The sequence below is a fragment of the Acomys russatus genome, chromosome 4, assembly GCF_903995435.1.
Source record: "Acomys russatus chromosome 4, mAcoRus1.1, whole genome shotgun sequence".
Lineage (NCBI taxonomy): Eukaryota > Metazoa > Chordata > Mammalia > Rodentia > Muridae > Acomys > Acomys russatus.
This window is the reverse complement of record NC_067140.1, coordinates 29746752-29763201: the sequence shown is the minus strand read 5'-3', so window position 1 is coordinate 29763201 and position 16450 is coordinate 29746752. Positions and strand designations below refer to the sequence as shown.

Genomic DNA, 16450 nt, shown 5'->3' with positions numbered 1-16450 from the left:
AAAGTCACTCACTCCCACTACCCTAAGCTGTGGAAAACTGCTAGACTCTAAACAGCACAGCCGTCCAACGACTACTGAACCAAAAATGCTGCAAGAGGCGCACCCAGTCTTTCTAAACAACCCTTACTAAGTACTGGAAACCTTTCCTTGCATCGTTTCCTCCGGTCTCCCAGATAATCTTGGTAAGAGCCACTACTTTCGTTTACAGGCGAGTAATATGAGGAGTGTAATTTAGCTAACAGGTTGACAAGACTCGAAGCTGATCCTGGTAACCTTAGCTTCGAACCTTTGGCAAGGCCGACACCCTAGGAATTAGGTTTCTCAAAACTTTTTGTATCTGCATTCTTCAGTTACTTCAACTTGGGTATAGTAAGGCAGTCTTGTGGTGAAGGGACAAAAAACGACTTCCCTGCTTCTAAAGAACTGGAAGTGCTGTCCGGGACTGTCTGAACCTCCCCCAAAATTTCAGGCAGATTTCCTACTCTTCAATACCTCCTCGCGTGGGGGCTTCGCTCCCTCGCCTTTCTCCAAGACAGAGTTTTCGTCCAGGGGTCCCCAGTGCTGTCCGGGCTGCAGGGGCGCTCCGACACACCAGACCCCCAAGTGCTGTTTCCTGGCGCCCGAGGGGCCCAAGGCCAAGCCCTGGGGGAGGCTCCTTAGCGCCAGGACCGCAGGCGGCAAGGCTTTGAGGCCCTGAGCGAAGCCTTCTCCGGAAGGGCTCCATCCAGAGTCGTGGCCCAGGCGCGGCTCGGGGGCTGCAGGAAGACGGGGAGGCAGTGAAGGAGCAACCCACACGGGCGTGAGGTTGGGAAAGACACAGGGTGAGCTTTGCCTCAGGAATCCGAGGAATAAACAAGCTCTATGCGGGCCCTTGAAAGGTTTGAAGGGAGTCTAGGCTCTCAGGGCACCGGAGCAGGATCCCAGGCTCGACAGGAAAAGGGATGCGGGGGTAAGGCCCTGACTAGAAAACGCTGGGGACATCTAATCCAGGGCCGAGGGTCGCAGCCATCGCAGGTCACTCACGGAGCGGCAGTGTATTCCCCGAGAGCATCTCCTCCACCTCCTTCATCTTGGACCAAAGATCTCCCCGCCACTCCCCTCCACCGGAAGAGAGAGTTTTTGTCCCGGCTCCTCCGGAAACAGTCTTTGAGTTCCAAATTTATGCTCAAGAAAGAATCCAGATGGTGAGGCATCATTGGAACACTGGACTGAGAGTTTAGAAATAACTGCCATACAAAATTCTGTCGGAGAACGATACGAACTTCGGATTTCAGTTTATGGAAGGCGGAACCAATATGTCCAACCCACCCAATTTGGGTAGCGAAAAGACGGACGGTTCTGCTGTCTAGCCTTACTTACACACTGTCATATTTGCAGGTGATTGCCGGAAGTGGGCGGAACTCCATGAAAGCCATGTTTGGACCGGGCAGCAAGCCGGAAGTAGGTGGAAGAATGGCGGAAGTGGCTGGGGAGCGGGGGGGCCCCCTAAGGGGGCGGTTCCCATTCCACCTCGGAGCCGGATGTTTGCCGAGCTTTGACAGGCGTGGCAGAGGGAGCTTTGCCTGAGCGCGGTGAGCTGCGGGTGTGGGGTCTCTCTGGGTGTGGTGGTGAGGATTGCGTGTTGTGATGGGGAAAGAGCTGCCCTGGTCATCTGAAGGGATTGGGTTGGAAAAGCGAAAATCTGAAGCAGTGGCTCCGGGGTGGAATTGGGCTTGAGGGCCTTGGTCTTTCTGCTGCCGGATTTTGTCCTACTTTGGCGCCTGCAGGGAGAAGACAGCCACTTTCTTCCTGCCTTCTCCAAGGCATAGGCCAAGCCAGTGAAAACCTGTGGGAGGGAGAATTCTCCCTGATCGGATCTGGCAAAACACTGAGATCGAGAAATTAGGGGGATCTGATCCACTTTGCCGTTTGATAGGCCGTGCTTTCATCTCACTTTCTTGTGCCTGTTGTTTGGTTTTTGACTCTATGCAAACATGATTATAGTTTAGAGCTTGTGTTTTTCCGGAGTCATAAACTAGTCTGATTCCAACACCAGCAAATACTATGACAAATACTTGTTATCTCTGTTTGGCCCTGAGAATAGAAGCGGTCTGGCTGCTCTTTTGTGGCGCCTCTTTCAAGCCTGTGAACTGTGTGACTGACAGTCACTTGAGAGTGAGGGGTTGACTTTGACCAAGAGACCACCCCAAACTTGTACTTGGGGGTTCAAATCCTGCCTCTGGGTTCTGTGACCTTGAGCAATTTGCTCATTGCACCCCCCACCCCCCACCCCCACCCCCGTTTTGCTGAAACTGTAAAATTGTATTGTTTTTGTTTGGTTTTTTTTTTTGAGACAGTGCTTCTCTGTGTAGTCTTGGCAATCCTAGGCTTGCTCTGTACACCAGGCTGGCCTCAGACTCAAAGGAGTCCACCTACCTCTATCTCCAAGCAGGACCAAGCGGGATTAAAGGTATAGGCCACCAAACCTGGCTGTAAAATGGTTTTGATAGCATACACTGTACTAGTAGTGCAGATGTGAGGTGAATTTGCGCTCAGCTCATGGTACTATATAGGCCCTCCACAAATGTTGGGTTTTCTTCTCTACTTAGGAAAATCATTCATTCATTCAACTAATGATGGGAGTGTCTACTATGTGCCAGGCGTTATTCTGAATAAGTTGCTTTGCTTTCCTGTTTGGGAAAGGGAATCAAAGGCCCTGTGTTTGCAAGCAAAGTGCTCTACTTTACTATGGACTTAGCCCTTGAAACGGGTTTTTTAACAGTAATTCTCGGGGGGTTTATGAAGTCTTTAAAAATGCATGCAAGAATTCACCAGTCTGGGGTGTGTGTGTGTGTGTGTATGTGAAAAATTCTACAAGTATCAGAATTTCAGAGAGGTTCTCTATTTTGCAAAAGTCAAAGCCTTTACCTGAGGTGATTTTCAACACTGTGTAAAGGTTTGCCTGCTGAGGATGGAGTACTAATCTGAGGAGGGGGGAGCTGCAGAGTGGAGCAGGACTCACAGGTGGCTGGCATATTTCATTTCTGCCATTTTGTGTTAGACTTTCCCTTCACAGGCTTCCTTCATCCACTTACTGAACAGCAGACAACCATCAGAGAAAGCAATAGAAGAAGGCGGGAGCGGCCAGGGTGCAGGGCACCACCGTGTTTACTTTGCTAGTAAAGGATGTTATGTGGGAGACCTGGCAGTAGAGGCGCTCCCTGGGAAGAAGTGGGGTGCAAGTGTCTCCCTCTTCCTCCCTCACACATAGCTCAGCTCTGGCCGCTACTTTTCATCCTGTTTGCTTCTGAACAGTGGGAGTTACATCACTGGGAGGAGCCTTTGCTTCTGTAGATAAGGAAACTTAAGGCTGTTCCCCGGATCGTTGCAGTTCTTAGCTTAGACAGGATTCTAACCCACTTTCCGTGAACTTGACTCTACCCTTTTTCTATCATACAAGGTATTTACTGTGTAAAAGAGATTTCTCATGGATAGCTTATGGGCGGGGCGGGGAGGGGTCAAGGGGCTCCTGAAACCTGGGCAGTAGTAGGGATGGAGAGATGGCTTAGGCAGGAGGACGTTGCTGGCATCTGTCTTTTAAGGAGCCAGTGGTTCTCAGCCTTCCTAATGCTGTGATCCTTTAATCTCGTGTTGTGGTGTCCCCCAACCATAACATTACTTTTGTTGCTACTTCATTAATTACTGTTAGTAATTGTAATGTAAACATCTGTGTTTTCCAATGGTCTTAGGTGACCCCTGTGAAAGGGTCGTTTGAGCCCCCCCCAAAAGGGTTGCAACCCACAGGTTGAGAACTTCTGATGATCTTTCGAAAAGCATCCCTATAACTTCTTGGTAGAATAGGGGGGAGTAAGTAGGTGGGTCAGTAAATTCCTCAAGGTTGGAGCTTGACAGGTTGGAGGACGGGCTTGAAGAGCGAATGAAGATCTGGGCTCCAGGCAAAGGCAAATAGGACTGACGCCGAGAAATGCACTCCCAAATGAGACAGGGTTGTCCTTTGTGGTCTTAGGGAGAAACCTGTATTTTGGTGGCCAGCAGAAATAGGGGATCAGGCCAAGGGGCAGGAAAGAGAAAGAGCAAGGAAGAAAGGGGCTTTGGTCTTTGGCTTTGAAAGCTTGAAACAGTTTTCCCTCTGACTCAGTATGTTGCCTTGGTAACAAGGCAGTTGTTGCTTAGGCCCTTGGAGCTGGTTCACTATTTAGAGCCCTAGGCTGTGTCTAATGTGTGCAGGAGGGGAGGCTGTCACCATCCTGCGAGCCCACAGTGTGGCTCTCTCACGTGGCAGCTCTTCTCCTCTTCCAACCCCCAGGCCCTTTCCGTGCTCTTCTTATCTGCCCTACCGATTCTCTGACCATATATGTCATTTCTTTCTGGCGTCAGGAATGCAGCCTCTTCTTTGGGGTTGGGCAAATGGGTTGGATTAAAACCTCTGCCCTCACCCATCTGGTGAGCTCAAGGGAAGTGGTTTCTCATGCAGCCCAGGGCAGAAGGTGCCACCTCCTTTGGCCAGGTCCTAGACCTGCCTTCAGTAGTGACCCTTCCCTCTCTAACAGCTCTTCCTTCAGAGCCTTGCCTCTTTCCCCTCTGCCCTCTAATCCTTAAGGTAATCTGTTGACCTGCCACAGTGAAACTACTGTCTGGAGCCCGTACAGGTTTAGACGGCCTCAGAACCTTAGGGATCTGCTGGCATTGGCATATGGATTCCATGCCCTGGTACTGGTCCTTGTCCAGGTAAACCCAGCTGAGCACCTCAGGCATGATCCTCCTTTCTGGAATCATGTCATCTCTGGCCTGGAGAGAGGAGTGGAATAGCCAGGGCCCTAGCTGGCCTTTGTCAGACATGGTATTTAGAGACTCTTGCTTCCTCAGATCTTGGATCATCCATCCCTGTAAGTGTTGGAGCATGAAACTTCTGCACTCTAGGTCCTCTGAGAAGATGCCCTGGCAGCTGGGCTGTGTTACTTGGTCAGTTGGGTGATAGGCAGTGTGGGACCTGGCATAGCCCTTCCTGTCCAGCTGAGGAGCTGAAGGGAGGTGCTGAGCTGTGCCATCCACTGCCCCAGCTGCCTCTTCTGGCAATATGCTGGTGGAACTCTTGGCAGGATGAGGACTGTTGAGGAACAGGACAAGGATGCCAGAAGAGGAAAGAAGGGGACACCAGGGTTCACTGTAAGAATTGCACAAGTGAAAAGGAAGGCCCACTGACCCACCACCCTCCCTCCTCTCCCTCCCCAGGTTTTTCGTCCTGTTCTTCTGGAGGGAACAGACTTAGCCATGGATCCCCTCTCAGAACTGCAAGATGACCTTACCCTGGATGATACCAGCCAAGCTCTGAACCAGCTGAAGCTGGCCTCCATTGATGAGAAGAACTGGCCTTCTGATGAAATGCCGGACTTCCCCAAGTCAGGTGGGTGGCACAGTGTCTCAGACAGCTGTAGATATCACAGAGGGAGACTCCTTCCTGCTGGAGGGGCCTGTGCGGGGTAAGGTTGGGGTGAGGAGACCAACCCTAGGGTCTGGCTAGGGACCCAAATCTCACTGGGGGCAGGCCAAAGAGGCTGAGTCATGGGGAAGGTGCCAGGCCAGCCCCCAGGGTGACTCTGCCTTTGCCATGATTCTCAGATGACTCCAAAAGCAGTTCTCCGGAACCTGTCACGCACTTGAAATGGGATGACCCTTACTACGATATTGCCCGGCACCAGATAGTGGAAGTAGCAGGTAAGCATGCCTGGTGCTGTACCTTTTCCCTCATGGTCTGTGTTCCTGGCTTCTCTGCCACCAAGAAAGAGCAAATTTTGTGCCTAGCCTCTGGTCTGTTCTTATGAAACCTTCCCTTATGAGCATGGATTGGTTTCGACTGGCGTGCACCTGCCACTGCTTCCTGACCTATGGTCTCATTGTCTCCCACTCATGAATGATGGGTCTGGTGGAACCTGATTCCTTAAGGAAGTTCTTCCATCCATGAGGACAGGAGAGCTGCAGAGCAATGAGCAGAAGCAATGCTTGAAGGCCTACATGCAGAGTGCTGGGCAGTCCTTCCTGGGCTCCATTGGCAGAACAAGCCACATGACCAAGGCCAAAGTCAGTCAAGAAGTGAGATACAGTCTGCTATAAAACCAGAGTAAAAGGATGAAGTCAGAGCGATGACTTCATATCACGGGCTAGGGGTGTGGGTTAGTGGCGGCAGAGAGTTGGGCTAGGATGCACAAGGCCCTAGGTTCAACACCCTCCCCAGAAAAAAAAAAAAAAGTTTGGCAGAGCAGACCTATGAGCATAACTATAGCTGCTGGAGATGGTAGGAGGACAGATGGAGAAAAAGTTCAAGCCCTTCAAGGCCTAGCTCGGAGACATCAACAGTTAAGAGTGTTTGCTTCTCCTGCAGGGGACCAGAGCTCAGTTCCAAGCACCCATGTGGCTCCCATGGATCCAGGGGATCCAACACTCTCTTTGGCAAACACACACACACACACACACACACACACACACACACACACACACACACACACACACAGGACAGAGACAGAGGAATAAAAAACAAAAAACAAAATAAATCCTTGTTTTAAAGTTCGAGGCCAGCCTAGACAACTTAGTGAGACCCTGTCTCAAAATAAAAAGAAAAACGAGGGCTGAGGGCTGTAACTAAATGATAGCGAATGCCCCTTCCCTAGCTGCTGGGTTAGTGCCCTGTTCTTTGCAGCTATGCTCCACCCCAGACAGGCTTAAAGCAAATCACCAATCAATCATCTTAGAAAAACAGCTACCTAGACTGTACCGTCTATCCGCATTTGTGGCAAATACATTGCAGACTTGCTGAAATTGACCTGTCCACACACATCCCTAGTAGATCCACCAGGCCTTCTGTTCTGTCCAATTAAAACGTGAAACCCAAGCCAGGTGTGGTGCATACCTGTGAGTACAGCACTCAGGAGGCAGAGGCAGGCAGATCTCTGAGTTCGAGGCTAGCCTGGTCTACAGACTTAGTTCCAGGATAGCCAAGGCCACACAGGGAAACCCTGTCTCGAAAAAACAACCAACACACACGCACACACACACACACACACACACACACACACAAAGTTTTATACAAATTGACTCCAGGCAGTCACTACCAATAGATTGCAGATATCCTAGGACCCCTGGAGGCTCTGCCTGCTTTCCCTATGTGACTTATGCACCAAACACCTGTGCTGTGTGTGTGCTTTTACTTTCTCTTCTCAACTATCGGGGAAGACAGGCAGGTGCGGACAGTTTGAAAGGAGCTTGCTGAGGCTGGGGGTGTTTAAGCTGCCTGAAGTCACACAGGTGAAATCCACCAGGACTTGGGATTCAAGTCGTCCTTGGGTCGGCCTGCTATCCCAGCTTCGCTTTCTGTACCCTCCCCACCAGGCCAAGATGGCCGTACCACTGTGGAGATGATTCCTCGCTCTGGAGGTACCAGGGGCACCCAGGCACCTCCACCGGAGCAGTGCATCTCTGAGCGTGGCCGGCTGTACCAGGGGAACTTGGCTGTGACAACACTTGGGTCCCCTGCCTGGCCTGGAACAGCACGTCAGCCAGGGCCCTGAGCAAGTTCCAGGACTTGGATCCAGAGGTGAAACTCGTGGAAAACTTCTGCCGCAACCCAGATGGGGATGAGGAGGGCGTGTGGTGCTACGTGGCGGGACAACCTGGCGACTTTGAGTACTGCAGCCTCAGCTACTGTGGTGAGCAGGAGAGGCTGGGAGGGCCAGGGGCCAAGGACAAGTGGGTTCCTTACAGCCTTACAGAAACCTAGCTAGGGGTAGGTCCTATTCTCGTTTCATAGCTGAGTAACGGAGGCCCTGAGAGGTGTTGGCTGGTCACTGAGGTGTGCCTAGGCTCTCAACCTCCGAGTCAAACGCCCTCCGAGGCCCGCGGGGTCTTGAGAAGGTCTCTGGTCCCAGCCACTGCCGGCTCTCTACAGACGAGGCGCTGGGAGAGGAGAGCCCGGAGAGCCCGGAGAGCCCGGAGAGCCAGGCTGGGGAATCCATCAGAGGGCGCACCACCGACGCAGAGTACCACACCTTCTTCGATGAGAAGACCTTCGGTTTGGGGGAAGCAGGTGAGGCACCCGCGTGTCCATGGGGCACAGGGCTGAAAGCCAGGATGGGCCCCTCACCGTCGGCCTTGCTTTGCAGACTGTGGCCTGCGGCCTTTGTTCGAGAAGAAGTCGCTGGAAGACAAAACGGAAAAGAAGCTTCTTGAGTCTTACATAGAGGAGTGCATCGTGGATGGTTGGGACGCTGAGAAGGGTAGCGCCCCTGGTGCGTCCTGGACTGATCTGCAGGCCCATGGAAGGCCTGTCCCACCCACAGGCGCTGCAGGACCTGGCACTCACAAGCCACAGATGACACTAGCGTCCTCTAATTATTTCTGGAGCACCCTCAGCCCATTGGCTTAACCACGTCCCCCAGTTGGTGGTGGAGCCTGAGGCCCAGGCACATTGCACAGTCAAGACTTGTATCTAATTCTTCCTACGCCACAGCTGTGCTAAACTATGTAAAGGGTACATTGGAAGAGCTCTGATCCCCCAGGGCAGCCCTGTCCCTCACCTATCTGTCTGTCTGTCTGTCTGTCTGTCTGTCTAGTCTGTCTGTCCGTCTGTCTATCGCCTCCATCCTATCCAGTACTCTTTGTTTTGTTGTTGTTTTCTTTGTTTTTTGAGACAGGGTTTCTCTGTGTAGCCTTGGCTGCCCTGGACTGGTAGTAGACCAGGCTGGCCTTGAACTCACACAGCGATCGGCCTGCCTCGTGGCCTCTGCCTCCCGGTGTGCTACTGCAACCAGCTCTAGCCCACTACTCTGTTAACCTAGGCTTTCACCTCCAACTTCCAGGGCTCCTGATCACCAGGACTCCCCTCCTCCTGCTCTTTTTCTTTCTTTCTTTTTTTTTTTTTTTTTTTTCTTTCTTTCTTTCTTTCTTCTTTTTTTAGTTTTTTAGTTTTTGAGACAGAGTTTCTCTGTGTAGCCTTGACTGTCCTGGGCTTGCTATGTAGGACTATGCTGACCTCGAACTCACAGCGATCTGCCTGCCTCTGCCTCCCAAGCTGGGATTAAAGGTGTGCACCACCACAGTCATACCAGGGCCCAGTCCTTTGTTGTTGTTTTGTTTTGTTTTTGTTTTTCCAAGGCAACGTCTCTCTGTGTAGCCTTGCTGTCCTGACTCGTTTTGTAGCCCAGGCTGGCCTCGAACTCACAGAGATCCGTCTGCCTCTGCCTCCCGAGTGCTGGATTAAAGGCATGCGCCACCAGGCCCAGCTCAGGGCCCAGATATTAACGCACTCTATTTCCTCTATTAGGCAGGTGATGCTTTTCCGGAAGACTCCCCAAGAGCTGTTGTGTGGGGCCAGCCTTATCAGTGACCGATGGGTTCTCACTGCTGCCCACTGCATTCTGTACCCACCCTGGGACAAGAACTTTACTGAGAATGACCTCCTGGTGCGCATTGGCAAGCATTCCCGAACCAGGTATGAGCTAGTGGCTCATGGTCACTGGCTGGGTTCTGAGTAACCCATTAGGGGCTCTGGTGGCTCTGGGGCACATGGCATGTGGCTGTACTTCTCACAGGGCATGACCTCTTGACATCCCCACTGGAAAAGCCCATTTGGCCATGCCCTGTCCCACTCCAGACACCAGAACAAGGTCCAGATGAGAGTCTCTTTAAATTGTGATTATTTGAACAGAACGAGTGGCTCTGTGCCCAACTGTGTCGCTAGCCGATGTGACTCAGAAGCCCTAGGTGGCTGTGGGACTGGGAGCAAGCTGCCAGAGTGTGGCGGTTCAGAGGTCATCCTGCCTCCCAGACTGTGGGGGCAGACTGTGACCTTGCTCTGTGAGCTGAGTGTTCTCCTGGGTGGATGTTAAGCTCTTGCTTTCTCTTTTGGGGTCTGCACAGGTATGAGGCCAACATCGAAAAGATCTCCATGCTGGAAAAGATCTTCATCCACCCCAGATACAACTGGCGGGAGAACCTGGACCGAGACATCGCTCTGCTAAAGCTCAAGAAGCCTGTGACCTTCAGTGACTACATTCACCCTGTGTGCCTGCCGGATAAGCAGACAGCATCCAGGTCAGCACCAGGGCCACAGCTGTGATTTGGCTCTGGACCCTGGGGCCTGGCACGTACCTGCTTCCACGTGTGAATGCAAGAGTCCTTTTCTGTGACACTTTGTTAAATCTTGGGCTCCTAGGTGCTGTCGGGGACAATTCTCACCAGGTCCCTCTCTTTCCCTAAAGCTTGCTCCAGGCTGGGCATAAAGGGCGGGTGACAGGCTGGGCAACCTCCGGGAGCCGTGGACAACCAGCATCAGCGAGATACAGCCCAGCGTCCTGCAGGCGGTGAACCTGCCCATTGTAGAGTGGCCTGTGTGCAAAGCCTCTACCCAGATACGCATTTCTGACAACATGTTCTGTGCTGGTAAGGCTTTGTGTCTTGGGCCATGGGAACAGCTGGGGGTGGGGGGAGGGGCGCTTGCCAGGCCTGGGATGTGGTCTGAGCAAGGCACACCTGGGCACTTACAAGGCAGGTGACTCCAGGCAAATGGCTGAAGCTTTTGGGGGTGAAAGGAAAAGTTTCTGCAAGCTGGGAGTGGTGGCGCATGCCTTTAATACCAGCACTTGGGAGCAGAGGCGGAGGATCTCTGCAAGTTCGAGACCAGCTTTGTCTACAAAGCAAGTCCAGGACAGCCAAGACTACACAGAGAAGCCCTGTCTAGAAAGAGGCCTGAGGTGAGACAGACAGAGAGAAAGAGAGAGATAGAGATAGAGAGTGTGTGTGTGTGTGTGTGTACACGTGTGTGGCCTGTGGCCATTAATTTCTGGTCCTGGGTAGGGAAAGGGCATTCATTTAGTCACTCAGCACATATTTCTTGAGTGCCTACTCTGTCTTGTCCAAGACAGCGTTTGAGGGTACACCACAGGGACCCAAACAGGTTGTCCTGAGGAAGCTGCCTTTCTAGAAAGGGCATGCCAACAGACATGTAGAGACCAATTCATTCATTCATTCATTCATTCTTTTTTCTTTTTGGTTTTTTGAGACAGGGTTTCGCTATTACACAGAGCTCTGATGGTCTTGAACTCACTTTGGAGACCAGGCTGGCCTTGAACACACAGAGATCTGACTGCCTCTGCCTCCCAAGTGCTGAGATTAAAGGTGTGTGTGCCACCAAGCCCGGCGAGCACCAGTTCTTGATTGCAGAGTAAGGGAGACTGGAAGGGATAGGTCAACGAAATACAGTGGCCAGAGGGGCTGGGGAAGGGCTTTCTCAAGCAGGGCGACGGTTAAACAGAGTCTGGAAGGAGGGAATGAGAGAGTCAGAGATAGAGGGAGAAAGGGAGGCTGTGAGCCTGGTTTTGGGGACAGATGCAGGTGCAAGGGTCCTGAGGTGGCTGAGTGCTTGGTAGGTGTGAGGCCTGTGTGGCTGGAGTGCAGTAAACCCAGCCATCCCACAGGGGATGAGGTAAGAGAAGAGCGCCAGGTAGAGTGGAGTACAGCTGTAACCTCAGCCAAGAGGATCCTAACATGCTCAAAGCTCATTTGGGCTCCAGTTAGACCTTGTTTCAAAAAAAACAAGCAAACAGCCGGGCAGTGGTTGTGCACGCCTTTAATCTGTGTGAGTTCGAGGCCAGCCTGGTCTACAACACTAGTCTAGGACAGCCAGGGCTACACAGAGAAACCCTGTCTTGAAAAACCAAAAACCAAGCAAGCAAGCAACGAAAAACCCAAGCAAACAGTTGGGCAGTGGTTCACATTTTCAGTCCTAGCACTGTGGACAAGCTACACAGAGACAGCCAGAGCTACATAGAGACCCTGTCTCAAAGAAAATTCAAGCAAACAAATAAGAACGTATTGGTATGTGTGTTGGGATTGTATTTTGTCCATAAAACATTGATGTTGACTATAATCCCATTCAAAACAAGAACCAAAATATTCACTTTAGTGTTGTGAGAAGTTTTCCCATCTCCTCAGGTCTACTTTGGTGTTTTCCTAGAATGCTGGGATATAGTCTGTGATCTGCGTGTTCTGTGACACTTTATATTATTTGTGTTTCATCTCATACTCTTTTAGAGTTAAGAAGTAGTTTTCCGGTTGCACACAACACACAACACACACACACACACACACACACACACACACACACACACACACAGACACAAAGGCCAAGAATTTGACTTGTTAAATATTATTTTTCTGTCCTGTAACATTAATTTTTACCTTTATCTTTTATATTTGTGTGTGTGTGCAAAGGAGAAAGAGGGGAAAAAAAAGAGAAAGGGAGGGGATATGTATGTTTTAGTGTAGCTTAGGCTGACCCACTATTTAAGATTTTGGATTTAGTGTCTTCTTTTTTCTATCCTCTTTCTTTCTTTTTTCCTTTTTTGTTTTGTTTTTTTGAGACAGGGTTTGTCTGTGTAGCCTTGGCTGTCCTGGACTCCCTTTGTAGACCAGACTGGCCTTGAACTCAGTGATCCACCTGCCTCTGCCTCCTGAGTGTTGGGATTAAACATGTGGGTCACCTGGCTGGAGTTTGTTTTCACTAACTCATTATTTTATAATTATTGTGTTTTATTTGCCAGGCTATCATTTTCCCTGTGTTATCATTGCTTTAAGAAATTTTATGTATTTAGGAGAGTTTGCATTACATTTGGGCTTAAAGTTTTTCTTTTTCTTATTTTGGTTTTTCTAGAGATAGGGTTTCTCTGAGTAGCCATGGCTGTCCTGGACTCACTTTGCAGACCAGGCTGGCTTCAAACTCACAGTGATCTGCCTGCCTCTGCCTCCTAAATTTTGAGATTACAGGCACATGCCAGTCCCGACTCCCTAATGAGACTATACTTTTTCAAGATGCCAATTCCTTCCTTCCTTCCTTCCCTTTCCTCCACTAAGTAGCTTTTTTCCCTCCTTGAGACAGGGTCGCATGTAACCCAGGCTAGCCTGGAGTTCACTATGTGGTTGATAACCTTCAACTGCTGATGCTTCTGGGTCTCCCAACCCTACCCACCCAGTGCTGGGATCACAGTGTACCATCATGCACAGTTTATTCAGTTTATGGGGTACTGGAGATCCAAATGTCTTCATACATGCTAGCCAAGCACTCTGCCACACTGTTTAGGACAGGCTGGCCTTGAATTTGTAATACTTCCACCTCAGCCTCCTGGTTATAGGTGGGCATAACCACACTCAACCATTTTAACCTCCTTGTAACACCTCCCCCATTGTTCTGTTAATTTATTTTTGTTTTTTTTGTTTTTGTTTTGTTTTTTGTTTTTTGCTTTATCGAGATAGGATTTCTCTGTGTAACCTTGATTGTCTTGGACTCTTCTAGAGACCAGGCTAGCCTCTAACTCACAGACATCCTCTTGCCTCTGCCTCCCAAGCGTTGGGACTACAGGTGTGTGCCACCACCACCCGCCTGGTTTGTTAATTTATATTTGGTCTTTTGAGGAAGTTTCATGTATCCCAGGCAAGCCTCAAACTCAGCATGCAACTGAGGATAATTTTAAAAGAATCCTCCTGTCTCCAACTTTTTATTTATATTATTAGTAATTTATTTATTTATTGGTTTTTCCAGATAGGGTTTCTCTGTGTAGCCTTTGCTGTCCTGGACTTACTTATGGACCAGGCTGGCCTGGAACTAACAGCGACTTACCTGCCTCTGCCTTCTGAGTACTGGGATTAAAGTCATGCGCCACCACACCCGGCCTCTCTCCAACTTTTTAACTGTTGATTTTTATAAGCCATCTGACTTTTAAAAATTTGCTTTTAACTTTTAGGTTTGTGAGTCAAGCTTTTTTTCCATATGCATAGGCTTGTTTGAGGGTATTTCAGATAGTTTTGTCCTTGACTGAGATAGGTGTCTTACTAAGGTCTTCTATTTTTTTTATGGTGTCCTTCTGTGCGTCTGGTTAGTTTTCATGTGTCTGAGTCTACTGAGCCTCCTTGCATCTATTGAAGGATGTGTCCACCCTCACCCTGTGTGTATTTTAGATTACATATGAAATTTAGTAGACTAAATTGAGGTTTGGGTGTTCCTGTAGTCTTGTTTGAAGGTGTGGTTTAGGGTACAGGCTAGGGCTGTGACTTGGCCAGAGTGGAATGGTGAGAAGTGGCTGGAGCGGAAGCACCTTGTCAGGTAAAGTCAACAAGTCTGCTAAGGGATCAGGTACATGAGGTGAGGCAATGAGGTCAAGATGACCAGATGGGGTCCCCGTGGGTGTGCCCTAAGGATGTGACTCCTGAACTCTGCTGTTTTTTCCTCAAGGTTTCAAGGTGAATGACACCAATAGAGGAGATGCTTGTGAAGGTGACAGTGGGGGACCTTTTGTCATGAAAGTAAGCTTCTCTAAAGGCCAGGGGCAAGGGAAGGTTGGGGGCCACAAACAGCTGCTTGGACCTCACTATTGGAAACCCCACTTTTCTTCCTCAGAACTTTAATAATAACCGCTGGTATCAAATGGGCATTGCCTCATGGGGTGAAGGCTGTGATCGGTATGGAAAATATGGCTTCTACACACACGTGTTCCGCCTGAAAAAATGGATACAGAAAGTCATTGATCGATTTGGATAGATGGATTGTATGTGTGTGTGGGGGGGTGGGGGCGGGTAACCACAATATGGGATCATTGTAAAATCACAGAAACCAGTCAAAATATTTTTGTGGTTTGTTTCTGTGCTCAATAAAAGTGACTGCGGTAAGCCTCAGTGTGCCCAGTGCTGTTGATGGACACCTCTCTGGACTGGGCTCCAGAAGAGGCAGTAATGCTGCTGGAAGACAGGACTGCCAACACTCCAGTCTCCAGCACAGGCCAGCTGAGACGGGAGGCAGCAGTTGACTTTGTGAGCATTTAAAATGTTTCATAGTCTAACCTTGATGCATTATTTCATTTAATTCTCACAAAAGATAGCTATGGCTTCTCATAGGAGGGAGGGAGGTGAAAAAATAGATTTGGAGAAGTAACTTGTCCCAAGTTACACATCTCGGATTCGCAGCAGTGGGGCTGAGATGGCTGAGGAGGTAAAGCACTTGCAGTGCAGTCCAGATGGCTTTTGAGTCTGGATATCTAGAGCCTACCATGCAAATGCTGGACATGGAGCTGGGTGTGGTGGTGCACGCCTATAAGCCCAGCACTCGGGAGGCAGAGGCAGGGGATCTTTGTGAGTTCGAGGTCAGCCTGGTTTATAAATTGAGTCCAGTACGGCCAAGGCTACACAGAGAAACCCTGTCTGGCTCGAAAAACAAAAACTGAAAGCTGGGTGTGAAACCATGTGACAGCGGTAGCGGCAACAGCAATCCCAGCACTCAGGAGACAGAGGCAGGTGGATGTCTGAATTCAAGGCCAGCCTGGGCCAGGACAGCCAAGGCTAAACAGAGAAACCCTGTCTTGAAAAACAAAAAAACAAAAAAGTTCTCACAGGCATGCCCATCTGCTTGAGTTTTAGTTGATTCCAGATGATAATCAAGATTTTAGGTATTACTCACATCCACCATCCTTCATCATGTCATCAAAATGGTACACTCATGCTCCCAAGAGGCTCAATGTTTGGTTTTTTTTTTAAATATTTGTTTATTGTTATGTATACAGAGCTCTATCTGCATGTACACCTACAGGCCAGAAGAGGGCATCAGATCTCATTATAGATGGTTGTGAGCCACCATGTGGTTGCTGGGAATTGAACTCAGGACCTCTGGAAAAGCAGTCAGTGCTCTTAACTTCTGTCAAGAGGCTCAATGTCTGATGCACCTTTGAGATTACAATGATGGTGGATGGGCGTAGGAATGTCACATGATCTCTTGAGTTGCTGTTCTGTCTCTCAACTTGTGTGTGTTTGAGACAGAGTCTTATTATATAGCTCTGGATGTCCTGGAACTCACTATAGAGACCAGGCCAGTCTTGCATTCACTTCCCCAGGCTAGTATTAAAGGCATGTGCTATGCCATTATGCCCAGCTTTTGTTTCCAATCTTTGTTTCTGAGACAGGGTTTCTCTGTGTAGGCTTGGCTGTCCTGGATTCACTTTGCAGACCAGGCTGGCCTGAAACTCATAGAGATCCGCCGGTCTGTGCCTCCTGAGATTCCTCCATGCCAGGCCCTATAAAAGTTAATTTTTATTCCTCTGGCTCTATTGTTGTCTGGGAGGCTTACTGCCTCCTCCTGCTAACCTAAAAGTAATCCCAGAAGCTTCTAGGCCCTGTACAATCTAATCTAGGCCTAGAATTAGAATGTTTTGAGCCTCTGAGATTTACTGCTTAGAAATAAGCTTATCCTAAACTGGGCATGGTGGCGCATGCCTTTAATCTCGGGACTCTGGAGGCAGAGGCAGGCAGATTGCTGTGAGTTTGAGGCCAGCCTGGTCTACAAAGTGAGTCTAGGACAGCGAAGGCTACACAGAGAGACCCTGTCTTGAAAACCCTTTCCCCGAGCTGGGTGGTGGTGGCC

General features: G+C 49.7%; 2 protein-coding genes across 2 annotated transcripts; both read left to right on the top strand.

Annotated features, from left to right (window-relative positions):
* The first annotated feature begins 1386 nt into the window (after positions 1–1386).
* On the top strand, positions 1387–5837 carry LOC127187887 (rho GTPase-activating protein 1-like). Its single transcript, XM_051144126.1, has 3 exons — positions 1387–1571; positions 5233–5404; positions 5620–5837. Exons 2-3 carry the CDS (start codon positions 5272–5274, stop codon positions 5820–5822), a joined length of 336 nt encoding a protein of 111 aa, XP_051000083.1. The 5' UTR covers positions 1387–1571; positions 5233–5271; the 3' UTR covers positions 5823–5837.
* A 121-nt stretch (positions 5838–5958) lies between these two features.
* Positions 5959–14606, top strand: LOC127188394 (prothrombin-like). The gene is given in 11 exon segments (XM_051144869.1): positions 5959–6090; positions 7314–7518; positions 7521–7700; positions 7940–8077; positions 8154–8283; positions 9314–9481; positions 9910–10083; positions 10251–10288; positions 10291–10431; positions 14276–14346; positions 14441–14606. Coding segments are annotated over 11 exon segments (1518 nt in total). The 3' UTR covers positions 14582–14606.
* Positions 14607–16450: the final 1844 nt, after the last annotated feature.